The sequence below is a fragment of the Calliphora vicina genome, chromosome 4 (genome assembly GCF_958450345.1).
Source record: "Calliphora vicina chromosome 4, idCalVici1.1, whole genome shotgun sequence".
Classification (NCBI taxonomy): domain Eukaryota; kingdom Metazoa; phylum Arthropoda; class Insecta; order Diptera; family Calliphoridae; genus Calliphora; species Calliphora vicina.
In genome coordinates this window covers 77390706-77403354 of record NC_088783.1, presented here as the reverse complement: position 1 = coordinate 77403354, position 12649 = coordinate 77390706, and the positions used below count along the sequence as shown (strand labels likewise).

At 31.9% G+C, this 12649-nt stretch overlaps 2 protein-coding genes across 3 annotated transcripts in view; one reads left to right on the top strand and one right to left on the bottom strand.

The window, feature by feature from the left end:
• Window positions 1–5497: 5497 nt before the first annotated feature.
• LOC135957640 (protein arginine N-methyltransferase 1-B-like) lies at window positions 5498–7080 on the bottom strand. Its single transcript, XM_065508426.1, has 2 exons — window positions 6276–7080; window positions 5498–6210 (listed from the first exon to the last, which is right to left on the bottom strand). The coding sequence occupies exons 1-2, from the start codon at window positions 6990–6992 to the stop codon at window positions 5506–5508; spliced, it is 1422 nt and encodes a 473-aa protein (XP_065364498.1). The 5' UTR covers window positions 6993–7080; the 3' UTR covers window positions 5498–5505.
• Window positions 7081–8852: 1772 nt separating this feature from the next.
• Window positions 8853–12649, top strand: part of l(1)G0289 (lethal (1) G0289) — a 56554-nt gene continuing 52757 nt past the window's right edge. For both annotated transcript variants that reach the window (XM_065506614.1, XM_065506613.1), the window contains exon 1: window positions 8853–8992. In XM_065506614.1, coding sequence (XP_065362686.1) covers window positions 8899–8992 — 94 coding nt within the window. In that variant the 5' untranslated portion in view covers window positions 8853–8898. The remainder of the gene's footprint in view (window positions 8993–12649) is intronic.

Genomic DNA, 12649 nt, shown 5'->3' with positions numbered 1-12649 from the left:
CCACTCATGGTTATGGGTATAAAAACACTAGTTAGATCCTTTCAATATTAAGGTAACGATAAAAGGATCAAAGTAAATGTTGATCTCAATCTAAAATTATATTTTATATCAATTTGGCCCAACGTTACACATCGAATTTTGATAACTTTACTCAACCATGAATGATCCATTAAAGCTCATAAATTACGATATGAATCCAATAACTGTAACAATAAATATGATTTTACAAGCTTTGCTTATAAGTTTTGTATTCTATTAGTGAAAACTTGAAAGTTGTTAAATATTTGATGATAATAGCTGACATTTACAGCACTTTGAACGGTTAAATGCATTCCATTCTGCTAATGCAGTGGTGGCAAAAAATAGAACAGATTTTGAGGATTGTATTAACAAGTTGGAATACCAAATTTACTGATATATAGAACAAATTTTAAATAAAATTGAGTTGATTATAAGGAGTAATAATCTGAAATCATTCTGAAATTTATAAAAAATACATGAACAAATGTTGTTCGATATTACTAATTTTTCAGTTTAACGAAAAGGCCAGACTTTATCATTCTTCAATTGATAACGGAATATATTTACGATCATATTACATAGATACATTTTTTCATACATAAGAAATTTATATGAAAAAAACTAGGAATTGGTTTCCATAAAATTTTTCAAACGTTTTCCGTTACGTTTTATAAAATTAGCTCAATATACGGGTCTGCAACTTTAGAAAACCCCACAAGCAAAAGTCTAACGAGGTCAAATAGCACTATATCGTTGGACAGTTCACATCAATTCCGCTTGAGATGAGCATGCCCTTAACTAGCTTGTACATAATGTACAATGTGGCATGAGCTATGTCCATGTTGCGCCGTCCTGTTGAAACCAAAGGTCGTTGGTGTCCATATCATACAATTCAGGACAAATAAGTTGGTATTCATCGACCTATAGCGTTCGCCGTTGACGGTGATGGCCTAGCCAAACAAAATATGGACATTTGACTCCGCCAACTGAAAAATCACACCAAATTTTGTGCTGCCGGGATGCATTTATCGCTCTTTTATCTCATATAGATTGGTATCGTGGCAAATTTGAAAGTTTTTGTTTGTTCATCCAGAAATGATCCTCACCGGAAAATGGGCGAAGCGCCCTAAACGTTGCCCAACCAGAACACCCATTTTGATTTGCACAAGTGTTTGAACGCTAACATCTTCAACAATATGGTGCTTCGAAGTCTATTTTGGAGTTACTCGACCGTGTATAGAAGAGGGCGAAGATGCTTATCGGTGACAGTAGGGTATCCAGCTCTATTGACTCACTGGAACATCGTCGCAATGTGGGTTGTGTTTCACTGTTCTACCGATACTACAATGGTATGTGCTCAACTGAAATTAGGGAACTTGTTCCCGAAACCAGTAGTTTTTTACGCAACACACGCTCTTCGGCAAGGGCACATCAATTCGTTGTCGACTGGACAGTGGATCGCACAACACATTACAGGGAAAATTCGTTATTTAGCCGTACTGTCCGTATGACGAATAAGCTTCCTCCTGAAGTCTTTCCTGTCACTTTCAATATAGGAAAATTCAAATCAAATGTCCACAAACACTACTCCCTCTATCCTCGCTCCCATAACCTATTTTCCTAGTTACAACACAATGCTTTGCATTAGTAGGGGTCATCCCCTGAGTACTGGACCAAGAAAAAAAAATAAATGCGTTAGAAGTGTACCTTCATTGTGACCATTTTGGTCTGATAGCGTCAAGAATGAAAATATTTAGTTTTTAACATACTAATTTCTTTCATTAGAAGCGGTGTTAAAACATCTTGACTTGCTGGTCCATGGTTATGTGATCCAACGCTTAATGTTGCTGTTGCATCTTAATCTATACAATTTGTGCTACAACGATGTCGACTTGATCCGTATATGATGCCAGCAGGACGAATTTACTTATGGAATTCCCTCGTTACAAATAAGGCTAATTGTCTCCTTTATTACTGGACACTGTATAATTGGGACACATGCTAGAAAACTGGGTGTACTGTACAACGAGTACTTTAGAAGCTGAAGAAGAGGAGGAGACTGTGTACCACCTTTTCTGACAAACGCATCCTCGGAATCCCATTCCTATGCTTGGATGAGCTATCAAGGATGAATCTTAGACGAATCTACTCCTTCATCAGTGAATCTGGTTGGTTTAACTTGGAGACAATGGAAGTATTGTAAATATCCTGGGTATCACAATGGGATCAGTTTTGAGTGGACCAAAGTGAGCTGCTTAACGAGTGGCTTCCCATGGAACATAACCTTACTTAGTGATTTGAGATTGATATTGTAACGAAAATGTTCTAATCCGGAGGTTTTGCATCGAGATCCAGGACTAGGAAAGCAGTTGAGACTGAAAATAAATGAGCGACGGCACGGTCCAAACTGATCCATGTTTATTTTAGGCGGTGCTACTGTTAACATTTTCTAATCCGGAAGTTTTGCATTGAGGTCCAGGAAAAGGAAAGCAGTTGAATATGTAGGGTTATCACGGGCTGGGTATATTTTAGCGATGGCACGTTTTAGCGGAACCAGTTGATACACCCCGACCTCAATTGTGCCAGAACTACTTCGTTTCTAATTTAGGTGGTGGGCATTCCCAAAGTTTGGCATTCATGCGGTATCCTGCGGTCGCGGAATTGATGGCGTCTCTATGAATGTCAATGCTACCGTATATGAACTTTGATCCAATGAATACTGCACATCCGAAGTATGTTCTTCTCATTTACTCGAATGTCCTTTCTTACATCTCTCGGATGAACTGTTCAGGAACATGTCAGCATAACGCTAAGTTCAATGACTAGTATAACCTTCGTTTCCTGATTTAGATGGTGTTCACATGTTATTTGTATGCAGCCCATGACTCGAATGTCTATTCTTACATCTCTTGGATGAACTGTTCAGGAACATGTCAGCATAACGCTAAGTTCAATGACCGTGTTCACATGTTATTTGCACAGCTTTGTATATTTCTCCACTTGTATCAACTTTGATATATTAATACAAATGGAGAAATATTTTAGAGTATTTTATTGCGTTTAAATTTAACCATATAAAAATAAATCAACATGTACTGCAAGATGTTTAGACTCCACACACATTTAAATTTTCTGTCTGTTGCTTTGGTAAACCCGAACTGTATTGAACTCAGACCATATTGCCATCTCAATGTAAAGAAGCTAAAGGTAGGGTCACACATGACAAATATTTGACGAAAAAGACGTAACCACTAAATAAATTACATTTGAATTCTTTTATTTATTTCAAAACTTAATTTAATTATGATGATTCAAAACATAAAAATTTGTTTTATTTTATTTGATGCTGTTTGATCTTACAAAACATTTGTAAGAGTAAACACTTCAAACAAATTTGTGCAAAAAAAGTGGTTACGCTTTTTTGAGCAAATATTTGCCATGTGTGACCCAACCTTAAGCGACTTTGTTTGTCCTGTAAACTATAAAAGGACCAATTGCCATTGCTTTATAAACTATATTTTACGAATTCCTTTCAACACATGTTTAAAAAGTTGAAAAAGACAGCTGAATGATAATTCACAACATACCGAAAAAATTGCACAACTCAATTGAACCGTAACAAAAGAGTTATTATCTGGAGAACCAAAAATTTCAAACGAGATTCTGAACTCTATTATTTTACTCCCGTTGGAGTTCTGTATATCAAGTGATTTATAAATTTTCAAAAACGAATACTTGACAATTTCATGTTCTGCAAACTCGAAAGTAAAACAAGTTAATCATGTGGGCTCGATTAATGACTGTGGCAACCAAACGTTTGTTGAGTTTAGAGGTCAGAAATTAAAAATAAAAATCGACGTGCCATTGTCACCAATACTCTTCAACATATATCTTGCCAAACTTGCTGCACTCTAAAGGATGTCCGCATACATCATTGTGACCATGGAATACATAATATCAGCAGGAACGTAAATTGATATTATGAACTTCAAAAGAGACATTGCCACTTTTCAATTCATGGACTAAAGAAGTAATGATTTAACTCAGCATTTCAGTCGGAAGCTAACATAGACTTTTCTACGAATAGTCTTCAGTAATCTCCTTAACTTATCCTGCCACGTGAACTACACCAACCAGAAAGTTAAATCCCTATATAGAGTCCTAAAAGCTCTCATTGACAAGTAGATGATTGTAATGATATACAAGACAAATTTTGTAGCTCTCTTCTCAATTACGCTGCTCCAACCAACACCAACAAGAAAGTTAAATCCAGAAATAGAGTCCTAAAAGCTCTTATTGACAAGGAGATGATTGTAATGATATATTCAGCAATTGGTAGCTCTCTTCTCAATTACGCAGCTCCAGTTCCGATATTTTGGCGATAAATCATGATGCGGATGTATCAAGATGCCTAATACGGATCAGTTACGTGTAGAATATGATGCTGTCAGACAGACAGTTCCTGATGACATAACACCAACCATTTCAACACAATCATCAAATTTTAATGACAGATCTTCGACACACACGATTAAACTTTCGGTGTTATTCCAGCAACATTCCTTCTGATGTCGACCAACTGTGCTTAAAAAAAAAACAGGAACAAAACGCCGTTATAGACAAACGCAAGAGCGAATTATAATTTATTACAGTATATTTTATTTACTAAAAAATTCATTACAGAAAATAAAAATAAATAATATACAATAATATCACTGTTAATGATATTTCGAGCACAAATTAAAAGAAGTGTTTGCAAAATAAAATTGGCAAACACAAGACTTTATAAACAAAAATTGATTTTAAATACTTTTCATTAAGGTTTTATTTATAAAATTCTTAAGAAGTGACTAACGTTATGTATAAATATATGTTTATTTTACTTTTTGTATTTGTATAAAAAATGTTTAATATGTACATACAATATATTTTTTTCTTTTCTTCGCATTGCTAAGATTCAGGGATTTTTGATTTTACAAAATTATCCTTTGAATATTTGATATTTTTTATTATGATTCCTTTTGTATAAAACATTTTTATTATAGAAAAATTAGTACTCATTTGTAGATATTTCCCTTGATGTGATGAATTCATTTCACTAAATAGCATTTATAGGGTTTTTTATTAAATTTTTGTATAATAAAGCCGAATTTTGTTTCTTTTTCATATTTCTCAGAAAAAATATTATAAATTAAATAAAAATCAGAAAAATTCCTTAAACACTGCAATTTTAATTCACGTATAAATGGAATATTAAATATAAATTAGGAAAAAAATCTATTGAAATGTTCGTTAACTTACTGTAATCAACAATATTTTAAAACTATTCGAGTAGTAAATAAATAACAAAAAAAAAGGATTTGTTTTAACAAATAATTCAATAAAAAAATAATTAACCAAATAGCAAACAAATCTAGTTAACGAACATTTTTAATAATAATAAATTTATTATTATGTTTTACTATCTTAAAACAGAAAAAACAATTAACCCTTTTTTGGGTACTTACTTTTATTGCGTTTATTCTTGCGACAAGGATACTCATGTTTGCCAATTGTTATAGTATTATTTAAATTATCCGTGGTCACTACTAAACCGGAGCATAGAATGGATTTTTGATCTGTTAAAGTATTTGCTGTACTATTTTTAGAATTTTGAGGCACTTTTGGTTTATCAGGACACATTTTAGAGTCTTGTTTATTGTTATTACTTAAATTTTCTTCAGTATTTGGTTTTTTAATAGTTTTTGCTATTTTTTTGTCAGCAGTCTTTGTTTGAACAGGCCCTGCAGCGGCTGCTGTGGACAATTTGAAGTGCCAAGACATTTCCATTTCTATATCGGCTTGTGTTGGATCACCCATTAGCATTTCCAAATTTACTACAATATCATTAAGATTACCAGGCTTAGGAGCGAATTCGATACCACCGTAATATAAAGAGCCCGAATTAACCGGTAATGATTGATCGAAAAACAGTATTGTTTGTAACCAATTAGTGCGCGGAGACCAGGGATCCGTACTAAATCCCAAAGGTGTGTGTGATTTTGTAAAATATACATGAAAATAAAGAGCAATTCCATCCATATATCCTGACTTATGTATGGGTAACATAAATTTGCTGCGAAATTTCAAATCATCCAGTGTTGCGGTGTTGAGGTTTAAGGATTTAATGGGAAATTGTTTACTCATAATCTAAAAATGTAAACATTTATATAATAATCCCAAAAAAAAAACTACAGTTATCTTTTTAAACTCACCTGATCTGGTCTAATACTTTGATATCGTGGCTCAATTAAAGCTACCTCCCTCAAACATCTCATATTGAAGCCATACACATTTGACCACCAATTAATGTTTCCATTTTTATGTTTAGTATCTTCCAACGCCACCATATACAGTTTTCCCTGATCGGGGAATATTAAACCACCAGGTTTTTTCAACCATTTATCACGAGCAAATATAACAGAATCACAAATTGATTGAAATAGCAACGCATAACCCATCCAATCACATACTATAATGTCCACCTCCGCAACTGGTAATTCCACTTCTTCTATTTTACCCTTAATCACTTTAATCACTTCCGCATAACCATTGGCCTGCACAATCTGTCGTGTGTAATAAACAACATTTGAAGAATCAACGGCAAAGACTTTAGCCGCTCCAGCTTTGGCGGCAAACAGTGCAAAAATACCAGTGCCACATCCAATATTTAAGACGCACTTGCCTTTAAATAAATGTTTATTGTGCATAATGGCCGCCTTGAAATTGTCAATACGAACGGTGTCTTTAAGCACTTGATTCATCATTTCGACATGGGCATTGTAATCCAGATGAAAATCTCGCGAAGTCATTGCCTCCACTGGTGTTAGGGTTGCGGTCGATGTTGTATCACTGCCTTCGTGGCCAGAATCATTTGTATCACTGCTTGCATGTTGCTTTTGTTTTTTCTTGGAGTTTTGATTGGGATCCATGACGAGAATATTGAAGCCGCAGGAAGAAATTTTTATTGTTGACAGGAGGGAAATTATTTTTTTTTTAAATTTGTGTTAAAGAAATTTTCTAAAGTTGCCAGGTTGAAAAAAGTAAAACGGTTAAATTGACAATTGAAAGAAATTTAAAAAATGTGAGTAAATATATTAGGGTTTGCTGTAAAAGTTAAAAAGTCGATATCGCTTTTTTGGTAGGAAAAATGTTGAACAATCGGTAAAGTCGAATAGTCGAAAAACATCGACTTTTTAGATTGTTGAAATAAATATTTAATTGCAAAAATATACTAAAACCAAATATGCACACAATAACAAAAATAAAATAATATCCTGCAATTTTGTACACTTTAATTTTTTCTAGTGTATGAAAATGCTCTTTTTACACAAAATTCTTCCAACATTTTTCTACAAAAACTAAAAGTTTTTATACATGTCATATATATTTGAATTGCAGCAACTTTTAGGAAATTGTTTGACATTTTAAAAATCGAAAAAAGTCAAAAAGTCGTTTTTTTGTTTAAACTATAGAACCCTAGATTGAAACAGGGATGGGAAATTTGATGCGATTGTACATTCGAATAGTCGATCCACTTTCAAAAGTATCGTAGTAGACCTGCGACTCATTTGATAATTTCAAATAATATTATGTTACAACACATACTTACAAAATTTTCTATAGACTCAGAATGATTTACTGCTATAGCTTAAGTATTTTATATAGAACATTTTGTGTATGATAGTATATTGTATAGGAAATCTTGGTTATAGCAGTATTTTCTATACAAAATGTTTGAAGTACTGTCATATAAATTCAAAAAGAAATTTTTGAATTGACTTTAAATGCCTATAACTCTTAAACCATAAGAGAGCAGGCACAAATTTTAATATTTTTGTGCTTATAATTGTGAGAGCTATAAAAAATTATTAAAAAGCAAGCTGTTTCGATGATCTTGATTTATGTCAAAATTTATTCATCGGTTGTACATCTGATAGGTATGTTCGTTGTGGCCGATGCTACATTATCACCAGTTTGAGGTATGTACAGGTGATACTACGCGATTAATGAAATGATTAAGATTTAATCATGTCAATTTGAAGTGATGCACAAATCATTTAAATGTATGGATAATCACCCCGATTTTGATGTGATTACCCTAGGTCTCCACGTAGCAATTTTTATTGCCAAGTACAAGCAATAACGTCGGCAGAACAACAGCAGAGTGATTGCTGATTGCTTTAGGTGGAGAAAACGTTCGTCACAAATACAAAATTTTCAACGCGAGAAGTTCTATGAAAAACTGTGTTGTATTTTGCTCATATTCTGTATTGAATGATTTTTTTCACTAATTTCTTTGTTTTTTTACTTTTGATACTTAAATAAATTAAATATGTATAAATTAATCGCACCGAATCATAGAAAGAAGAAATTTTACATTAATGACAACTGAAATGACAGCTTATTGCTTAGCAATAATTGCTCAGGCAATCAGTAGAGCAATCATTGCGCAATGGATTGCTACATATGGCAATTTGCCGTCTACACTCGCAAATTTCATTGACGCAATCAAATTTGACAATTGCAGCAATAAATATTGCTACGTGGAGACCTAGGGTTAGAGCTTACTCACATTTTAGATGATTAACTCTGCAAATGTGAACATAGTATAAATCCCGGGTATTTAATTTCATGAAACCCCTTAATATTAGTTTTCACTGTAGAAAATTATTTGTTTGCTCTAAAAAATCGCTAGCGTTTTCTCTAAAACATTTTTTCCCTCTACTTTACTTTGAAATCGCTACATTTTTAGGGGAAATCGCTGAATGGCCATCACTGAACATAAAAAACACAAACGAGTAATTTACTCAGTTTTCGTTCTTCAGTTTTACAAAAATGGCGAAAGTCGGTGCTCGTTCGATCGGAATTTTAACAATTTTTCTAATTATTTACAATTTAAATCTATGTGCAACAAATCCACAATATGAAAGTAAGTGAATAAATAATAAAACAAATTCCAGTAATTAATTATACAAATTGTGCTCAAAAGTTCCTAAAAAGAGAAAAATTATAAAGGAAATGTGAAAGAATTTTGTGAAACATTTCCATTTGGTCTATTCATTTTTTTGTACTTCTTGTTGACTTTGGTTTTAATTAAATTTTAACTTAATTAACATCTTCATTATCCACATCGTCATCAACCAGTTTATTTTCTTCCTCTTCTTGGTATATGTTTTTTTGATGTTTTTAATAAACAATAAAAAATCTTCAATACATAATTAACAAAAAAATCTGTGGAGGCCCACAACAATTCACCAAATAAATAATGAATAAAAAGTGAATATAATACAAAAGCTACAAAATTATTAAACGCAGCAATATGAAAAATGCCAACAAATAAAAATTTTTACCTTATAAAAAAAGCAACGAAAATGAAACGTAAAAAGTAAATTGAAAAAAAGCACAATTAAACAAAAATGTAATTTAAGCAGACGGGTCATTGACGAAATTCTTTCGATGGTAGTTTATTATTTTTTGTGGGTTGTCGGGGAATGTGGGGGTAATTTAGTTTTTATAATCTACTGGTGTTTGAAATGGAAAAAATGGTTGCTTTCGTGTGTCAAATAATGTTAATAAAAGCTAATTTGAAATGATTATATCGTTGGTGTTTATTTTATTTGTTTAGAAATTAAAACACACTATGCAACAACAACAAAAATGAATGATTTGACAGTCGGTGTTTTTCTTGTATCTATTGTTGTTGTTCTGTGGTTATGTCTTTTCCTTTGAGTTAGAAGAGTGCAATTCAAACAGTGTTGTAAAGTGTTATTTGTATCAATTGTTGTGATACTTTGAATTTTGACAATAAACATCATTAGTGATGGAAAGCTATTTTTTTTGGGGCCAGATTTGGAAATAAATGAAGTATATGGGCGCTACTTCAGATCTTAAGTAAATATTTACCAGAGGTAAAACTTTTTATGAAAAGTACAATACAATTAATGAAAGTGTCAATCGTTTTAATTATTTTGTCATTCCATTCTAACCGCATCTGATAAAACTTCTTTAGAGCTATAATTTTGAGTGCGTATTTTGCCATCTACAAAGGTCATTTTGGAATCTCCAAACTAGGGGCATATTTTCCTCAGCTTATGGTTATATAACATTGCTGTCAAACCATATTTTATGATATAAATTGGATCCATTATTTGCCAAGAAAAATGATCCCACACCATAATTTTGCCAATGACAAACTTGATTATCTGAATTGTGTAATTGGGACCCAGTCTATTTCCCTTCGACCGAAAAGAGAACAGTATTTCATTTCTGTATCGACCAGTTTAAATGTTCTTTGGCAAATTGTATATGGGCAGTATGATTTTCTTTAGAGGTTTTTTATTCTCGGGCCGATAGCTACAAACACCAGCCTCATTTACCCTGCGGTTCAAGTAGGTACTAATTTCCAATTTTAGATTATTGATAAACTCCCGAGGAGTAATTTTTGGGAATTTCTTAAAACTCTCTTGCTATTAAATTGCTGATTTCTGTATAGTGGGGATGAAATATTGTGTTAGTGCTGATGATTGTAATGTGCAAAAATAATGTCCTAATACCCATGAATCTGCTCAGGATCCTATAAGCGGTGTTAGTCAAACTTCAGGTTGAGCATAAATATCTTAATAATGTTGGTATTCAAATAAGATTCAATTCAAATAAGCTTCATCCTATCAGAAGAAAACTTTATAATCATCGGGCACACAATACTTTCTTACTTTTTTTATTTACACATTTTCGCAAATCTTGACTCAAGCCATTATTACTTACTAAACTAAACTTAAACTAAATATAAATATTGAAATAACGTAAAAATTAAGTTTCCATTGATTTATTAATTCAAAACTTAAACTTAATGCTTAATAACTAAGGAATTTATTATATTTTAATACAAAACTTATTAAATTTTAATTTATCTTAGAAATACATATTTATGTTTGGTAAAGTCATGTTTATGAAAATTGAAGCTATTAAATATAGCACAGATTATTACAGATATGCAACTGATGACACTTGTCAAAAAAGTAATATCAAACCACTTTTCAATGGCTATGGTTTGCAGAGCGAGGAAAAAATACAATTTTTAGTAGGCAACGGGTGTGATATACAGTGACGGATATTACAATAGAATCACTATCAATATTTCATTTAAAACCAGGAGCAATCATAAGGATTGGTGTGGGCCAGAAAATATAAAAAAGTGGCAAAATGTGTAGTGGACGGTCGAAACGACCATTAATTTAATTGGTAGTGATGATAAGACATGGGTTAGACGTCCAAAAAATGGAAAAAACCAAAAACGTTTAAACATGGTTGGGGAAATATTATTATATGGGGATTGCGTTGGTCCAATTTATTGGATTAAAGAAAATATGGATAAGCACTTGTATGTAAATATTTTGGAGAATGTTATAAAGCCACATGCAGAATGGAATATGCCCTTAAAATGGCTCTTCCAGCAAGATAATGACCCAAAGCACACGTCAGGTCTTGCCAAAAAATGGTTTTTATATAACAAAATTCATGTTATGGAATGGCCGTCTCAGACTTAAATCATATGGAAAATAGTAAAAGACAAACTCGGACCTGAAAAATTGAAAAACAAGGAAGAACTTTGGCAGAAAATTCAGGAAATATGGTATGCAATTTCCCGATCTACATGCGAAAGTTTGTTAAATTCAATACCCAAAAGATTTGATGCTGTTATTAGAAATAATTGATATGCAACAAAATATTAAGAAAACAACGAATTCTTATGATGATTTTTATTTTTAATCATTTTAAGACTGATTGATTCTATTTGAATGTGCATATTTTATTTGGTCTTTTAGATTTGACATCGTTTTTAACATAAGAATGTGTTATTTTTTTATTTTTTTTTCTAATATATAATGAACAAATTTTAAATTTTGAAATGAAATTTTGTAGTTTTACCGCTTTAATCGAATTCATATGTAGTGATTCTATTGTATTGTCCGTCACTGTATATGTATTTGTCCCTCTTTCCAAATCACATCCATTTTGATATCTTCTTTTGTTTGTTTTCTAATGCCATATTACTGAAACCAGCGGATTTGTATACTTTAAGGAATATAGTTTTCATTGCATATAGAATAAAATAAAAAAGAAAAAAATTGGATATACATATACAGGCCTGTCACACATTTTGTTCAGAATAGTTTCAATTCCGTATATTTTTCCGATCGATCCTTTTACTTTTTCTGAAGAAGCAAAATGCTGAATTAATTCCACTTTCGTTCGGAATGGAATTCTGTGACAGGCCTGATTAAAAAATAAATAAAAAAACTATTTTAATTATTGAAACTGATGAAATTACATGCAAATTTCAGATAATTATATTGAAATTTTCCAAATGTAAATTTCAGCTGCATGAAATTATTAATTTTATGGTATTGAAATATAAATTTATATATTTTGTAACGTATAACATTTGCAGAAATCACAAGAACAAAAATAATACAATCAAGAAATTAGTGAGAAATATCGAGTGTTAGGTAATTGTAAGGTAATTATACTGTTAGATTTAGGGAAAGTTGGTATCATACTAAGAATTAAAGTTGTCAAATCAGTA

What these genes read in the sequence shown, in the direction of transcription:
- LOC135957640 (XM_065508426.1), bottom strand. Translation starts at nt 6,992, where the DNA reads ATGGATCCCAATCAAAACTCCAAGAAAAAACAAAAGCAACATGCAAGC. An exon ending in AAAGTATTAGACCAGATCAG is followed by an intron (nt 6,211 to 6,275) that starts GTGAGTTTAAAA and finishes TTACATTTTTAG; the next exon opens with ATTATGAGTAAACAATTTCC.